We start from the raw sequence: 17,829 nt of genomic DNA, 5'->3' as shown, positions 1-17,829 counted from the left end.
CTATACTGTGCCTGTGCATTATTACTGCCATGCTGAGATATATTTTTACTTAAACTGAACTGTTTCTACCGTTATAGTCATTCTTTGAGGCAGCAAGTATCATGAGTCAAGTTTCCCACAAGCATCTTATCCTGGTTTACGGAATCTGTGCCGTGAATAATGAGAGTAAGTCTTTGAACTTGTGAACCTGATCCTAATTTGTTCCTTCACATTCTGTCAGAGACTTTTCAAAATTATTGCAAAATATAAATGATTAAGAAGCTGCCACATGCTATCCCGTCAGGAACTGATTCACTGCCTTTCCTCCACAGATATCATGGTGCAGGAGTGTGTGAAGTATGGGGCCCTGGACATATACCTAAAGAAGAACAGAAACAAAAGCTGCATCAACATTAGCTGGAAACTCGAGGTCGCGAAGCAACTTGCCTACGCCATGAATTTCCTGGTGAGCATCACGACAAGTGTCAGAGGTGGCGGCAACATGACCCTCAAATTCACCACTTGCTTTTCGTTCGCAAGGGAGAGCTAGCTAATTGGTGGAAAGAGTGGAGAGAAGATTTAGAACACAGGACAGTACAGCACAGGAATGGGCCTTCAGCCCACGACGTTTGTGCCAAACGCGGGTCCTTACCTGCAGGGGTCCATGCGATTGAGTGGGAGGTCCCCGCCACTGAATATCTCCCAGAGAGTTGTCCCAAAGCACCATCTGTCTGACTCAGGAACCATATGTGTGGCTTGGTCAATGTATTCGGGAGCCAATCACGGGATCCAGTCATTGCGCACTGCACCAAAAAAAAAACGTTTAATTAGTTATGAGTTTTTCCAAACTCTCGGTCAGTCTCCACTCTCTGAGCAGTTAAAGTGACCTCATCTGCCCGTGCATGTCCCTATATTCCATGGTCCATATTCCTCTGTTCCCTACACTTTCATGTGCTTTTCTAAAAGCCTCTTAAATGACACTGTCATATCTGCCTGCAAAACTGCCCTTGCAATGCATTCCAGGCTGCCACCACTCTCCGTGTAAAAAAACCCAGGGAATATCGCATCCAGGGATCTATTGTTCCTCATTGCCAGCAACTCTTGAAGATTTATTGCGGTAAATTAACCCAGCAACCCAGACATCTTTGGGACGTGAGAGGAAACTAGAGCCCCCAGGGGAAACCTACTTGCTCACTGGGAGAACAAGCAAACTCCACACAGATAGCACTGGGGGTGGGTGTTAAACCTGCGTCACTGGAGCAGTGAGGGAGCAACTCTAGTATCTCATCGATACCACAGCCCTCAGTCCAATATTAAATTAGCAGTGCAAAAACCTCCTCCCCAATGGCCGAAGAGGTTCAGAATTCGGTTTGAGAGAGGCAGGTGAAAGATATAACCATCAACTGCTGCTAGAGAAAGGGCAAAACTCCTCCTGGGAAATAAGGCAGAACAAGTAACGGAAGTGTGAATGAAGAACCACTTTGGGAACAATGACCATAACACTTGGTTTAAAATAGTTGGAGAAAGGGATAAGGCTGGTCCAAAAGCTGAAGTCCTAAGTTGGGGAAAGGCCAATTTTACTAATATCAGACAGGGACTTCCAGAATTTGATTGGGGGATGCTGTTTGCAGGTAGAGGAACATCTGGGAAGTGGGAGGCTTTTAAATGTGCGATAACAAGAATTCAACTTGTTCCTGTTAGAGCGAAGGGCAAGGCAGGCAGGAGTAGAGAGTTCGAGATGACAAGTGATATTGATGTTCCAGTCAAGTAAAACATAGAACACAGAAAAATATAGCACAGGAACTTTGGACCACAACGTCAGTGCCAACAGGATGCCAAGATGAAGTAATTGCCTGCTCATGATCCATATCCCTCCATTCCCTGCATATCCAAGTGCCTACGTCACCTTTAGGCAGCTGGGATCAAGCGAGTGGTAGAAGCAGGTATAATTACATTTAAAAGACACATGGACAGGTTCATGTATATGAGAGGTTTGGAGGGATATGAATGAGGCGAAGATAAGTGGGACGAGTGTGGTAAATCAACTTGGGGTTAATTAAAGGTTAGCCAAAGGGCCTGTTTCTATGCTGTATAGCTCTATGACTCCATGATCTATAATCTCTGACCGATCTCTCCTGGTCTGACCGGGAGCTAGGATTTTGGCATGTTGCCAAGCATTATCCCAAGAATCCGACCCAGGTTTTATGGTGTGCGGTTTATTTGATTCTCTTTCGAATAGTCTGAGGGGGTCATCCAGCCCCACTCCTGCACCTTCACCAAAGGTTCACGAACATCATGCTTTCTCCTTACAGGAGGACAAGCACATCGTCCACGGCAACGTCTGTGCACGGAATGTCCTGCTGACTCGAGAAGGAGATGCTGTGGCTGGGTGTCCTCCCTTTATCAAGCTGAGCGACCCGGGAATCAGCATGATCATCCTGCCGAACGAAGGTAAAGAGAGACATGAAACGGTGTCCTTTACACCGGCAGGTCTGTGAGCAGAGGTGTACTGCAGGGATCTGTGCTAGAACATTTACATCTGTGCACAGTGGTGTACAGCAGGGAGTATAAGAAAATAACTGCAGATGCTGGTACAAATCGATTTATTCACAAAATGCTGGAGTAACTCAGCAGGTCAGAACTGCAGATGCTGGTACAAATCGATTTATTCACAAAATGCTGGAGTAACTCAGCAGAACTGCAGATGCTGGTACAAATCGATTTATTCACAAAATGCTGGAGTAACTCAGCCTGAAATGCTGAGTTACTCCAGCATTTGGTGTACAGCAGGGATCTGTGCTAGAACATTTACATCTGTGTACAGTGGTGTACTGCAGGGATCTGTGCTAGAACATTTACATCTGTGTACAGTGATGTACTGCAGGGATTGGGGCTGGTTCCTTCACACCAATAGGTCTGTGAGTAGAGGAGTTGCCACAGGAATCTGGCCTGGAACCTTTGCATTTGTGAACGGTGGATCGGCGTTTGGACCTTTACACTAGTAGGTCTATGAGTAGTGGATTGGTGCTGGGACCTTTAGTTTAGTTTACTTTAGTTTAATTTAGTGTAATGTATTGTCACATGTACTGCAGTACAATGAAAAGCTTTATTCCAGCAGGTCTGTGTGCAGTGGGGTACCGCAGGGACCGGTGTTGGGACGTTTAGTTTTGTTATCACGCGTCACGTTATCACGTTTTGTTATCACGTTTATGATCACGTGTACCGAGGTACTGTGAAAAGCTTTTTTGTTGCATGTTATCCAGTTAGCGGAAATGCTACACATGATTACAACCAAGCCACCCGCAGTGTACAGATACAGAATACAGGGAATAACATTTACATCTGTGAGCAGGCATCAGTTCTAGGACCTTTGCACCAGCAGTTCTGTCAGTGGTGGTGTACTGCAGAAATCAGCATTTGGGACCTTTGCCATTTTGTGACATTTGTTTATCATTTGACTTGCTCATCAAATATCCATCAAACTTTGCTTTAAAATATGCCAAGGCACAGCGCCACTGCCCTTTGAGGAAGGGAGACCCAAAGGTTCACGATACTGAGAAACCTCGTTGCCATCTTATAAAATATCAATCAGACCACAGCAGGAGTGCTGAGTGCAACACAAAGGAAAAGATGAGCAAGGCAGTGAAAGGTTGCGTGCAGTGGACCAGAATGTGCAATTATGTTTCCATTGTGGAACAAGCTTGAGGAACACGTTTCTCCGCTGTGTGTTCACATAATAATAATAATAATAATAATACATTTTATTTATATAGCCCTTTTCATATACTCAAAGACGCTTTACAGAGATTTTGAGAACATAGGGAAATTAATAAATAGATATGTTGCAGATGTGGAAATGCCCAGAGAGTGGAGACTGACTGAGAGTTTGGAAAGATCTCGTAACTAATTAAAAAGTTTATTTTTCTGATGCAGTGCGCATTGACCGGATCCCATGGTTGGCTCCTGAATACATTGACCAAGTCACACATATGATTCCCGAGTCAGACAGATGGAGCTTTGGTACAACTCTCTGGGAGATATTCAGTGGTGGAGATCTCCCACTCAACAACATGGAACCCATGCAGGTAAGGACCCATGTCTTTCACAACATTTCGACTGGCTCTACAATTGTTCATTAGTGCAATGGAAACCACATCACATATTTCATTGTCAATAAACTTTGTACTTTGTAACTTTGTTGCCATCCTTTATGTGGTGACTCTTGTATGCCTAGGTATGCAAAACAAACCATCTCACTCTGACTTGTCACAGGTGACAATAAAAGTATCTAATCTAACCGAACCTAATCTAAATATGGCGACTGAGCCAGGAGCATTGCTCAGAACATGTGTCTGCGTGTCCATGTGCAAACATTCAGTGCCATGTTCTGTGAAGCCTGGAAGCTCCTTTACCCACTTTTCATGCACCAACAGGTTGCTTCAGCCATCTCTCTTAGGAGATTGCTGCCATGGTTTTTCCATTCGGCCGACCCACCCTTTGATGTGAGGCTTCTCTCCCCCACACACAATGCTGGTGGGAGACTGGTTGGTGCTGATCAAGCTGCCTAGTTACTACGGTCATGGGGGCAAAAGGGAGCAGATACTGCAAAAAACACAACAATCCAGAGACAGGGCATTTAATTCAAAGAGCACACTTCAGACAGTGCTGTACCCTAATGCCGCACTGGATACTGCCTGTACTGTTACCAATTGCATCGTGCATGACCCAAGCTTCCAACTACCTCATGCTGAGCCCCAGCAGTTGAATATCAATTGCAGATTGAAGACAGGAGTTTGCAGATGCTAGAATCTAGAGCAAAACACAAAGTGCTGGAAGTACTCAGCGGGTCAGGCAGCATCAGTGGAGGGAATGGACAAATGAGGTTTCAGGTCAAGATCCTATTTCAGACTGAACAAATGCTGATACCCGCCTAGTTCCTCCATCACTTTGTGTTTTGCACTCTGTGGAGGTTGATGCAGAAGTGCCTCATGCGCAGGGCTCAGTTAGGGACCAATAATGTCGCCACCAGAAGACTGAGTAGATTAATGAATTTGTGGATCCTTTATAAAAAACGGACAGAGAATTGCATGTGATTGCAAAAGCTATCAAATAATAAAAAAACAGCCTTTAAGTAAACGTATTAACTTGTGTTGGCACCCACTTATTGTGCAGAAGCTCCAGTTTTATGAGGACCGTCTTCAGCTTCCTGCTCCCAGGTGGACAGAGTTAGCCAGCCTCATCAATCAGTGCATGAACTACCAGCCTGAACTTCGACCTTCATTCCGAGCCACCATCAGGGAGCTCAACAGATTAAACACCTCAGGTAAGCAACTGCACAGATTCTGGGCTTCCGTGAGAGAAGGAAATGTAATTGGGAAACAATAGATGGGCAATTGGTTAATTTATCTTCCTTGCATTAGTGAATTATTGCTGCAAAAGATATTACCCAACAAACAGCATCTTCTTCAACAAATAACACAGCGATGCCTCTTCACGCTGTTCCATTATAATAATAAGAGTTTGAAGAGTTAAACCTCCTCTCTGTAGATACACCAAACATCCATATAATCACACAGCCCATCTCATCCATGCTGGCATGATGCTCATCTGCGCCAATCCCATTTGCACCTTTCCCTATTCAGGTACCAGATTGAATCCAATCTCCCAAGTCTTCGTGGATCCCGTGCTTTGATCTTCTGGATAAATTTCTTAACCTTTAGTTTACCATAAGAGACTTTGTCAAAAGCTTTATTAATCTCAAAATTTGAAATATAAGCAGAAACTGATGTCTGTGCCGAACATGATGCCAAGACTATCGGTTATCTACCTGCAAATAACCCATATCCCTCCATTCTCTGCATATCCATGAGACTATCCAAAAGTATTTTAAATGCCACTAACATACCTGCCTCCACCACCCCTGGCAGCACATTCCAGGTGCTCACCACCATGTGTCAAAATCTTTGTCATCTTTAAACATTGTCCCTCTCACTTGAGAGCTAATGCCCTCTACTATTAGATTTTTCCATCAATTTGTTTTTCCTTGCATGCCATTCTTTGAGCCAAGAATCAAATGTTCACTGGTTAGAGGTCTGAAACCATACTGCAATCACTCTGGGTAGTTTACAATCCACTTTCTTCTTTCAGACTATGAGCGACTGTGTGACCTGTCTCCCAGTCACCTTCCAAATACAAATGACTTCTGGCGCTTTGTTGCAATGAGGAAGCAGGAAGAACCCAACTTCTTTGAAGAGAGACACCTCAAGTTAATTTCTTTGCTGGGCAAGGTATTGGCGTTATCTTCAGTCAAGCTGGCATGGGTTGTGGGGGGGGGGGGGGGGGTGTGGGGAAAGGACCTGAACTTCTTTTCACAAGTAGCCTTTGATCTGGCAGCCACACATTTGTGATGTTACAACATTAAATGATCAGTTCATTGGCTAAAGGTATTCATCCAAAGACTGATGCGGGACAATAATAGCAGCTTCCAACTGTGCTGAGGAACCCTTAATGCCACCAAGATCCCAGGCAGGGCAATGGCTTTTATGCCAACATTGCAGCCCAGATTGGCAGGCAGTGACTAGTGGGGTACCGCAAGGCTCAGTGCTGGGACCACAGCTATTTACAATATATATTAATGATTTGGACGAGGGAATTGAATGCAACATCTCCAAGTTTGCGGATGACACGAAGCTGGGGGGCAGTGTTAGCTGTGAGGAGGATGCTAGGAGGCTGCAACGTGACTTGGATAGGTTAGGTGAGTGGGCAAATGCATGGCAGATGCAGTATAATGTGGATAAATGTGAGGTTATCCACTTTGGTGGCAAGAACAGGAAAGCAGACTATTACCTGAATGGTGGCCGATTAGGAGAAGGGGAGATGCAACGAGACCTGGGTGTCGTGGTACACCAGTCATTGAAAGTAGGCATGCAGGTGCAGCAGGCAGTGAAAAAAGCGAATGGTATGTTGGCATTCATAGCGAGGGGATTTGAGTATAGGAACAGGGAGGTTCTGCTGCAGTTGTACAGGGCATGGGTGAGACCACACCTGGAGTATTGCGTACAGTTTTGGTCTCCTAATCTGAGGAAAGACATCTTGCCATAGAGGGAGTACAGAGAAGGTTCACCAGATTGATTCCTGGGATGGCAGGACTTTCATATGAAGAAAGACTGGATAGACTCGGCTTGTACTCGCTGGAATTTAGAAGATTGAGGGGGGATCTTATAGAAACGTACAAAATTCTTAAGGGGTTGGACAGGCTAGATGCAGGAAGATTGTTCCCGATGTTGGGGAAGTCCAGAACAAGGGGTCACAGTTTAAGGATAAGGGGGAAGTCTTTTAGGACTGAGATGAGAATGTTTTTTTTCACTCAGAGAGTGGTGAATCTGTGGAATTCTCTGCCACAGAAGGTAGTTGAGGCCAGTTCATTGGCTATATTTAAGAGGGAGTTAGATGTGGCCCTTGTTGCTAAAGGGATCAGGGGGTATGGATAGAAGGCAGGTACAGGTTACTGTGCTGCATGTTCAGCCATGATCATATTGAATGGCGGTGCAGGCTCGAAGGGCCGAATGGCCTACCCCTGCATCTATTTTCTATGTTTCTATGTTTCTATGTTTCTCTCAGTGGGCATCTCAACCCGGATGATGGTCTCCAGGTCTCTGAAGTAGGATTTGAACTCAATCATTCAGGGAAGATAGCTCTGCCGTGGGAACTCCGAGCTGGCATAGTAGCGTGTCAGGGTTGACGCTCAATGGTCCCTGACCGCTGGATGTACCAACACGTGATCAGCTGAAATGAAGCTTGCTGAACCATCACCATTTACAGGAAGTTGTATTTGAATATGGAGTCTGCAATTTAGGAGAATAGGCCAAGGAAGTCAGAAACCATAAGCCACAGCAGGAGGCCACTTGGCTCATCATTTCTGTGCCAGGCATGAAAGATGTGTGGCTGTTGGGGCTTAATGTGGAGAAATGTGAAGCGGTGCATTATGACAGGGAGAGTGAGGGAGGCAAACAGAATAAAGAACACTGTTGTAAAAGAGGGGCAGAAGGATTGAGGAGATGGCAAACAGGCCATTAAAGATGCAGAGTAGTTTGAGACATACACAACTCTGGGCTCTAATATTACCATTTCCGGATTCTTTAAAACACTATAAGTTAGTGGATAGGTGAAGCAACTAATGAGGAAGGCTCGTGAAAGGTTGGCCTTTATTACAAGGGCTGGGCAGTTTAAAGTGAGGTGATGCATCTTTACAGGGCACCGGTGACTCCTCCCCTGGAGTACTGCAGACTGCTGTGGGATTGTCGAGGCTCAAGGATACATTTATATTGGAGGCAATCAGAAAAGGTCCACCGGATTGATAGTTGGGATAAGGGGCTTGATGTATTCAGAAAGGTTGAGCATGTTGGGACAATACTTCAGAGCGTAGAAAAATCAACCTTATTGATTTTGACCAGCAAATGAGGGTGGGAGCTGAGAAGATTCCCCAGTAGTAGAGACAACGTTTTAGAATAAAGGCTTATCGTAAGATGATGAGGATGAAACTTGTGATTCTGGAGAGATCAACAACTTTGTCCAATTTGTTCTGGTGTTTCACTGACAGGGAAACTTTGGCAGTGTAGAGTTGTGCCGATACGATCCCCTTGGAGACAACACTGGGGACCTGGTGGCTGTAAAGAAGTTACAACACGCCACAAGAGAGCACCTTCGTGACTTTGAGCAGGAGATTGCAGTGGTCAAGAATCTCCACAGTGAACACATTGTCAAATACAAAGGAGTTTGCTACAGTGTCGGTGAGTGGGATTGGCACTTCTATTCGAGACACAAGGAAATGCAGATGCTTGTTTACATGAAAAGACACAAAGTGCTGAAGAACGCAGCAGCCTGGAGAACATGGATAGGTGATGTTTGGAGTTAGGACACTTCATCAGATTTCTTTCGTCTAAAGAAGGATCCTGACCCAAAACATCACCTATTCATGTTCTCCAGAGTTGCTGTCTGACCTGCTAAGTTACTCCAGCACTTTGTGTCCTTTTGTGTATTAACCAGCATCTGCAATTCTCTGTATCCACATTTCAAAGCATTGTGTATTTTGCAAATACTCTCACTCAAAAAGTTATGAATGTCTGAGTTTTTCCTAAGATTTCAAGGGACAGGTTTGTGGACTGAAGGGTAATTGGGTGGGAATGTGATGCCCGACAGGGGCAGAAGCCAATGAATTTTGGATGCAGGAATCTGAAATGTAAACATAAATGCTGGAAGAACTCAGCCAGTCAAGCAGCATCTATGTTAAGAGAACCAGTCAACATTTCATATCTGAGTTCAGAGGATCGCTGACCCACAACTCAACTGGATTCTCTTTCCACAGATGCTGTCTGACTATCCGGGTTCTTCCAGCATTGCTGATTTTGAGCATGCTAGCATTTATTGTTCTGCACTCAATGAACATTTGCAGCTTCAGCAACTTCCTCCGTTATCGTTAAACTGGAAAAGTTGCAGAGAAGTTTTACGAGGATGTTGCCAGGACTTGATGGCCTGAGCTGTAGGGAGAGGATTGGCAGGTTATAGAGGATTGGCACTCCTTGGAGCGCAGGAGGATGAGGGGTGATCTTATAGAGGTGTGATGTTATAGAGGTGTATAAGATCATGAGGGGAATAGATAGGGTGAATGTACAGAGTCTTTTACCCAGAGTAAGGGAATCAAGAACCAGGGCACATAGGTTTAAAGTGAGCAGGGAAAGATTTAATAGGAACCTGAGGAACCATACATCCAACAGGGTGGGTGTATGGAATGAGCTGCCAGGGGAGATAGTTGAGGCAGGTACCATCATGACATTTTAAAGACATTTGGACAGGTACATGAATAGGAAATGCTTAGAAGGATATGGGCCAAATGCGGGCAGGTGTAGATGGGGCATCTTGGTTGGAGTGGGCAAGTTGGGCAGAAGGGCCCGTTTCCATGCTGTACGACTCTATGACTATCAGATGTTGAATGGAAGCATCTTTGGCAAGCCGACAGTATTTACATCCAATTCTAACGGCACATGAAGTGTCAGAAACTGTAGCAAAATCAAATTCTACTCTCTGCACAAGTCCTTTGATTGAAATCTGGATGAATAAAGAAAGGACAGATGGATGGTCTTGATGTGAAGCAAAAATAAGGTGAGCAGCTGCAGGAACTCAATGGGTCAGGGAGCAGCAGTGGAGGGGAAGGACAAGCAATGTTTCAGGTCGATAAAAATCTAGACAAGGTTAACTGTGAAGGTTTAGAATGAAGGAATGATTCTGGTGTGCTGCTCAGGGGGAATCAGACCACATTAGTAAAATGAAGATTGGGTAATGGCTATCGAGCAGGTTGGTGAATGGAAGGATTCCTCATTGATGCCTTTTACTGCTCCAATACTGTAGTTCTGTACAATACTGTGGTGCTCTAATAGATGCTTCCACTAGTGGGAGAGTCCAGGACCAGAGCTCAGCCTCAGAATTAAAGGACATTCCTTTTGGAAGGAGATGAGGAGGAATTTCTTTAGTCAGAAAGTGGTGAGTCTGTGGAATTCATTGCCACAGAAGGTTGTGGAGGCTGTTAATAGATATTTTTAAGGCAGAGATACTGTAGATAGATTCTTGATTAGTACGGGTGTTAGGAGTTATGGGGCGAAAGCAGAAGAATGGGGTTTTAAGGGAAAGATAGATCAGCCATGATTGAATGGCAGAGTAGACTTGATGGGTCGAATAGCCTAATTCTGCTCTTTTCACTTATGAACTAGTGAACACTGATAAAATGTGTTCCTTGTTCAATGATACATTGAGTGATTCAATGCCACACATCCACGAAACATTTCCAGCATGAAACTGGCATTATTTAATCTCGACAGGCCGCAGGAACCTGCGATTGATCATGGAATACCTGCCTCATGGAAGTCTGCGCGATTATGTGCAACAGAACAGGCACAGGCTGGGTCACAAGAAGCTCCTTCTGTACGCAGCTCAAATATGCAAGGTATGTAGAGCGTTCGGCTGTCCTGGATGGGAACTTTCATTATGTGGGTCGAGTTGAGAGTGTAAACAGACATTTTGCCCTGACACCACGTCTGCCAATCACCTCCCCCAATCTCGGAAACCTGGATCTTAACCAAAGTGCTCAAAATGATTTTAAAAACTCACTTTTAAAATATTTGAGGTTTATCCTTAGAATTTTTGCAGTATCCAGCAGTGTACCTTTAGAACCTCCAATGCATTGACAACCAAATCATGATGTCAAAGCAAAACACAGTACTGGTGGAACTCAGCAGATTGGAGACCCAGTCCGAAAAAGAGTTCTGACCGAAACATTGTCTGTCCATTTCCTTCCACAGACGCTGCCTGACCCGCTGAGTTCTTCCAGCATTATGTTTTTCTCATAATTCCAGCAACTGTAGTGTGTCTCAAGATTTCAAAGTGTCACTCAGGAATTATTTAGCTAATGCATTAATGAGACCTTCATAGATTTTAATCGATTTCAATAGCTAATTTTTTTCTGTTCTTGGTGAAAGGGAATGGAATACCTTGGCTCAAAACGATACGTACACAGGGACCTGGCGGCACGGAACATTCTGGTAGAAAGTGACACCTGTGTAAAGATAGGTGACTTTGGACTAACCAAGATTCTGCCTGGAGACAAGGATTATTATAAAGTTCTGGAGGCAGGAGAGAGTCCAATCTTTTGGTAAGAGCAGTCGGTCACTTGGTTTGTAATTACTCATGGACACTCGTAGGTTAGTCCTTTCCAAAGGAACGTATCGCCAATTATAAACAGAAGCTGGTGTAGATATAATACAGGCTTCCACACGTTCCATTCATGTCCGTTCATTATCTTGTAGTTCCAAATGTTTATTTACATTTCATTCAGCCCAATCCTCTCAACTATGTTCGTTACAGCTTGTGGGGGGGGGGGGGGGGGGGGGGGGGCATGGTCTCAAGGAATCAGTTAGTTATAGTTGGCTCAGGACAAACAGGTTATTTTTCCTCACTTCCACGGATTTTGGGGAATCTCCATGGCATATTTCAAAAAGTCACTTCTGGACCTTTTACACTTTTGTAAACTCAATGTTTTCTATCTGCATAACCTGCTGAGGTAAACCAGTGTGCTTTATTTGATCACATTACATCAGAAGGTTTAATTGCTTGACCAAGCTTGATATTGGCTGCTCTCTATCCTCAGCACCTCCTGACTTCCTCTCAGGCACCCCAGTGCCAGCAGCTGTGTAATGAACGGAGAGGGCTCCCTCTGATGACCCAGTGATCTCTTGCACAAATGTGGCATTTGTTCTCCTGCTGAAGGATGACCAATGTTACACGGGGTGGAAGATTGGTGGCCCTATGGGAGCTTGCCCAGTTGAAGCTCACCATCATCTGGCATAATGTAGCCCACTTGAGAACATTCACCATTCCAATCATCCATTCCCTCTACAATCAGTGTGGGCTTCCTGCAAACTACTTGGTGAATATGCACCTGGCAACTCTGGCAGCATCACCCAAGCCCACCATTACCATCCAGAAGGCCTTAGAAACTTGACTTCCTGCGAGTTTTCTCCCAAGTCACAGTCCATCCTGACCAGGTTTGCTAACATTGTGCCTCAAACATGAGCAACATATTCAGGTGTCGTTAATCCTAGGTCCAGCACAAGACTTCTGGTATCCAGGTCAGGAAAGTTACACTGGAAATTTAATAAACATCGCACTTTAGTACATTTAGGTGTATGCTGCTAACCTTTTGAATACAGACGTATTGCCACTAACTTTGATAATATTACGTGGGAGGTCTACAGAAATGTAATCAAATTCCTTGTGTTTAGGTACGCTATTGAATCTCTATCTGACAGCAAATTTTCCAGGGAGTCAGATGTGTGGAGTTTTGGTGTCGTGCTTTACGAGTTGTTTACATACGGCAACCATGGCAGGAGTCCACCAACGGTGAGTGAGGATATCAGCCAGAACAGTCCCCTTGCTCGCTCACCTGCTGTCGGCTTGTGGAAGCTAAACCAGACACTGTACTACCTCAATGTGCAAATCCTTCCCAGACAGCTGTCCCTCCAAACTTCAGGCAGTTAAGCTAACACTCTGAACTCTGATAGTGCAGACCGAGGGGGAACTGAAAGCTGGTTCTAAATACAAAATGATGGAGTAATGCAGCAGTTCTGACTCTGAAGAAGTCAAAAGGTCACCGATCCACGTCCTCCAGATATGCTGCCCGACCCACTGAGTTACTCCAGCACTTTGTATTTTCCTGAAGATTCCAGCATCTGCAATTCCTTGGGTCTCCCTTTTGACAGCTAGTTCTATTTCCCTTCCCATGTGTATTCCCATTCATTTTCACTGATGTTTTGCAAGGGGCCATTAATTCACGCTAAACCTATTGACAATATTCTACAGGCAGCATTTAATCCATTCATTGTTGGCTGGAAAGTGTCGTGCATTTTTATTGACTCGTTAGCAACCTTGGAGTATCTGCTAAATCCCTACAGAAGATGAGGCACGTTTTGAGCTGCAGTGAGGGTTGTAAATATGGGAAACTTGACAGCCACTTGATGCAACAAAGAAGCCCCCTTGGCATTGGGCTGAGAGACCCAGTGACCTCAAGAGTACATTGTCCGAATAATTATAACTGTGGACAGAATATTTGCTCAATATTTTGATCAAGCATGACAACAGAAAATAAGGAATAGTAGAAAGAAATGGTATTTAAATGTTAGTTTATTGGCTCAAGATCATTGAAGAAAACAAGTAAAAAAACAGAGGGATCACAAAATGCTGGAGTAACTCACCGGGTCAGGCAGCATCTCAGGAGAGAAGGAATGGGTGACGTTTCGGGTCGAGGCCCTTCTTCAGACTGAAGAAGGGTCTCGACCCGAAACATCACCCATTCCTTCTCTCCTGAGATGCTGCCTGACACGCTGAGTTACTCCAGTATTTTGTGATACCTTCGATTTGTACTAGCATCTGCAGTTATTTTCTGACACAAGTAAAAAACCAGAGCGTGTTGTGTGAGGCAGCGTCGAGGAGACAAAATGGTCAAACAATAGTGAAGGGTTACATCATCTTAGGTGCTTCAGAATATTTAGATATTTCAGGAAAGGCGAGATTGCCATTCTTGTTTCCTGGGAAAGAACGAGTTGGATGAGGAGACCATCAGAAGGGTCGAGACCAAACTTGGGTCTGGCGGAGGAAGAGGAATGAGCTGCACGCCAGTAGGAACAGGGGGAGAAGCCCTGAGAGGCTCAATAATAATTTTCCCTTTCTTTTTTAAAGGAGTTTCAGAGAATGATCGGTTCGGATAAACAGGGCCACATGGTCTTCCAAATCCTAGAGGTCCTGAAAACCAGTCGCCTGCCATCACCCCAGGGCTGTCCGAGAGAGGTAAGAGAGAACGTCCACATCTTTGTAGGGCAGAGGGAATGTCCACACCTTTGTCTTTGGGGTCAGATGAAGGCTGAGATCCATAGGAAGGTTAAAATTTAATTGATTTGCCTGAGGTTTCTTGCAGAAAGCTGGCGATTGAAGATGATATTTATTTCATCTTTCACTGAAATTTTCCAAGTCAACGATTTGTTTATTAATTTGAGAAGTTGCGGGGTTGAGAAAGGAGATAGCAACTGATTTTGTGCTGCAGTAGCCCAGACTCAACCAATCAATAAAAAACCGTGCGAAGTTTTGGATGGAGATGGAGATCATTGAGGGGAGGGGGGGAGAGGTTGAAGAGAGGTGTGGGGAAAGTGTTTTGGAAGCAGTGAATTTTTATGATCTGCAACAAGATTCTCAATTCAAATGGAAATCAGAAAAATGAAGGGGGAAATTGGAGTGGAGGGAGGGGGTTGACAGATATCTGATCCAAGGAGCAGCATTCCTACATCTGTTACGTGTTCTATCAAATCAGCTCACAACTGAACACACCATCCCCACACCAGCCAATATGTTACTCCTCAATCTTACTCCAAGACTTTGGTGGAGTGTGTTTCGATATGCTGGGCGCCACAATGCGAACCTTCTTTTTTATGGTTTGTTACTTAGATCTACAATGTCATGCTGAGGTGCTGGAGCCACAATCCTGCTCAAAGACCAACCTTTGTGGAGCTGCTGCACAAGATGGAGGAAATGCAAGCTGCTATCTGCTGATGGGTGCTGCTTTTGGAAAGCGTTCACCTTATGCCCACGCAATGCAGCCTCACTGCAGCACGGAATCAACAAAATGGTTCAAAGGAAAGTGTTTGCTTTGTGAAGCTGTTGAACTGCCTCCGCATGCTACACCAGTGCAGCCTGGAATCTTTCAGTCATGGACTGCACGGTTCCTCAAACTGCAACTTCAAGTCAAATCTGATTTGGAGGATGGCAGGTGTGGGACTTGGAACTAATCATCTTTGCATCTTCCATGCTTTTGCATTGCTTTCACGAATCAGCTCAGTCACTGAGAAAGAGCAGGAAGAAACCGGAGAGCAGTAAAGGCAATCATAGAATTCCTCATCTGTTGTAAAACCTTCAACCCAGTGATGCTTTCCTGGGTTCAAAAACTGGGAACTGGAAGAGCAATAGAGGTATGGTTGGAAAGGACAAGAGGAAAAATGAAGTGGGCTTGTCGAGGGCGGGAATGAGGGAATTTCTCATGTTACAAGTGGTGGCAACATTGATCAAGAAATTCATGGTCTGTCATTCTTCTGTTGAAAATGGGAAATCTCATTAAAATGCAAATTGTTGGCACCATGGAGATCTGATTTGTAATATTGTTCATAAGCTCATAAGACATAGGAGTACACTGCTAAACTACCTATACACACAATGCTGCAGGACAATAACTTCATATTCAGTAATAAGCTATCTAAGCTTGTGTGTTAATAAACACACAAGCTGAATGTTTAACCAAGAAAACCAATCCCACATGTGACTCTAAAATGCCTTTACACAATTAAACTATGGGACAACAAAAACTAGGCATTCAGGTGCCAGTACATCATTAGGGTTATCAAGTGGGCACCTCCCTTCACTGGTGTTTTGTTGAGTTAGGCCCACAACACCTCGTCTCTACCACTTCCTCTGGCAGCTTATTGCACATACCCACCACTTTGTGTGGAAAAAGCTGCCCCTCAGGTCTCATTTAAATCTTTCCCCTCTCACCTTAAATCTGTGCCCTCTACTTTTTGACTTCCCTACCCTGGGGAAAAAGGCTGACTTTTCACCTCATCTATGCTCCTCGTGATTTAGTATAATTCGATACAGTCACATCTCAGCTCCAGGGATAACACTCCAAACATGTCCAGTCTATCCTTAAAACTCAAGCCCTTTAATAAAGGCAACATCCTTGCGAATCTCTTCTGAACTTTTCCCAGCTCAATGACATCCTATCCTACCATCCAAGGTGACCAAAACTGCATGCAATACTTCAGGTGTGGTTTCACCAATGTCCTGTACAGTTGTAACATGCATTCTATCTCTTGTGCTCAGTAACCTGACTGATGACAGCCAGCATGTCAAATACCTTCCTCACCACCAGTTCTGCCTGTTGCCATATTCAGGGAACTATGTACTTGTACCCATAGATCTCTCTATTCTCCACCACACTCGTGTCCTGCCATTTACTGTGCAAGTTCTGCCCTGGTTTAACTTGCACAAATTCAACACTTTAAATGTAAAGTCCAGGTTAAATTTTAGCTGCCATTCCTCAGCCCAATTTCTCAGTTGAAAACCTGTTGCAACTGTAGATAACATTCTGCACTGTTCACGAAATACAATTTTGATGTCATCTACAAACTTACTAACCACATCAAATACATTTTCACCCGTATCTTTAATGGTGATAATGAATACCAGTGGATCCAACACTGATCCCTGTGGAATACCATTGATCACTGGCCTCCAACCTGAAACACAAGCCTTCACTGCTAGCCTCCATCCTGCCAGTGGGTGGCACAGTGGTGCAGTGCAACAGTCGAGCTGCTTTCTTACTGTGCCAGAGGCCTGGGTTTGATCGTGACTGTGGATGCTGTCTGTATGGAGTTTGTACGTTCTCCCTGTGACTGCGTGGGTGCTCCTGCTTCCTCCCACATTCCAAAGACGTGCAGGTTTGGAGGTTAATTGGCGTCTGAAGATGTTGCCCCAGAGTGGAGCAAATGCATGTGAAACTGGGATAACAGAACGAGTGTGAATGGGTGATCAATGGTCAGCGCGGACCCAGTGGGCCGAAGGGCCTGTTTCCACGTTTTATCCCTAAACTAAACTCCAGGTATAGCAATCACAGATTGCAGAAATGAAATCCCAATACAATAATCCTGTTGCTCTTGCATCTTTATCTGATTTGCCTGCAGATCTGCTGCTATCCGTTAGGAAGCTCATGATATACCCTCACAAACTGATTGTCCCCTTTCTTTCCAAGCTGAATATGGCCTCATTACCACATGAATGGATTCTGTACTCACATTGCAACGTCACACATGAAGATTCTGGACCTTGCATTTTTGAGTTAACAATCCTGCCCTTTCAGCTATGTTTCTGTGTTAGTAATACTATCATCTTCCCATATGCTGATCAATGCTTCAAATTCATTTGTCTAACTACCCAAATGCTTTACCATAAGATAGATGCAATTTAGCCTTGCATTCCTCCAATGTACCTTATTTGGTGAGGTCAACTGTATATAGCCCAGGTGTCTGAAATAAGCAAGACGCCAGGGATCACTCCCTGGTAGGCAACAAATAGCACGTCTCAAATCTTGATCTTCAAACATTATTTTCCTCAAGTAACTGCCAAATTAAAGGCAATGGCAAATTTCATCAGCATCTGCCTGCACTGAGACTCAGCTTGCAGTTGAAGGCGGCACAGCGGCGCAGT

General features: G+C 44.5%; 1 protein-coding gene across 1 annotated transcript in view; it reads left to right on the top strand.

Moving 5' to 3' along the window:
- Nucleotides 1-15,622, top strand: part of LOC144607350 (tyrosine-protein kinase JAK2-like) — a 48,382-nt gene extending 32,760 nt beyond the window's left edge. Inside the window, exons 13-24 of the mRNA XM_078424118.1 lie at nt 78-165; nt 312-445; nt 2,292-2,430; nt 3,913-4,064; nt 5,152-5,302; nt 6,127-6,266; nt 8,579-8,768; nt 10,851-10,975; nt 11,508-11,680; nt 12,810-12,927; nt 14,263-14,370; nt 15,022-15,622. Coding sequence (XP_078280244.1) covers nt 78-165; nt 312-445; nt 2,292-2,430; nt 3,913-4,064; nt 5,152-5,302; nt 6,127-6,266; nt 8,579-8,768; nt 10,851-10,975; nt 11,508-11,680; nt 12,810-12,927; nt 14,263-14,370; nt 15,022-15,126 — 1,623 coding nt within the window. The 3' untranslated portion in view covers nt 15,127-15,622. The remainder of the gene's footprint in view (nt 1-77; nt 166-311; nt 446-2,291; nt 2,431-3,912; nt 4,065-5,151; nt 5,303-6,126; nt 6,267-8,578; nt 8,769-10,850; nt 10,976-11,507; nt 11,681-12,809; nt 12,928-14,262; nt 14,371-15,021) is intronic.
- Nucleotides 15,623-17,829: the final 2,207 nt, after the last annotated feature.

Source organism: Rhinoraja longicauda, chromosome 28, assembly GCF_053455715.1.
Source record: "Rhinoraja longicauda isolate Sanriku21f chromosome 28, sRhiLon1.1, whole genome shotgun sequence".
Classification (NCBI taxonomy): Eukaryota; Metazoa; Chordata; class Chondrichthyes; order Rajiformes; family Arhynchobatidae; genus Rhinoraja; species Rhinoraja longicauda.
This window is presented reverse-complemented; position numbering and strand designations above follow the sequence as displayed.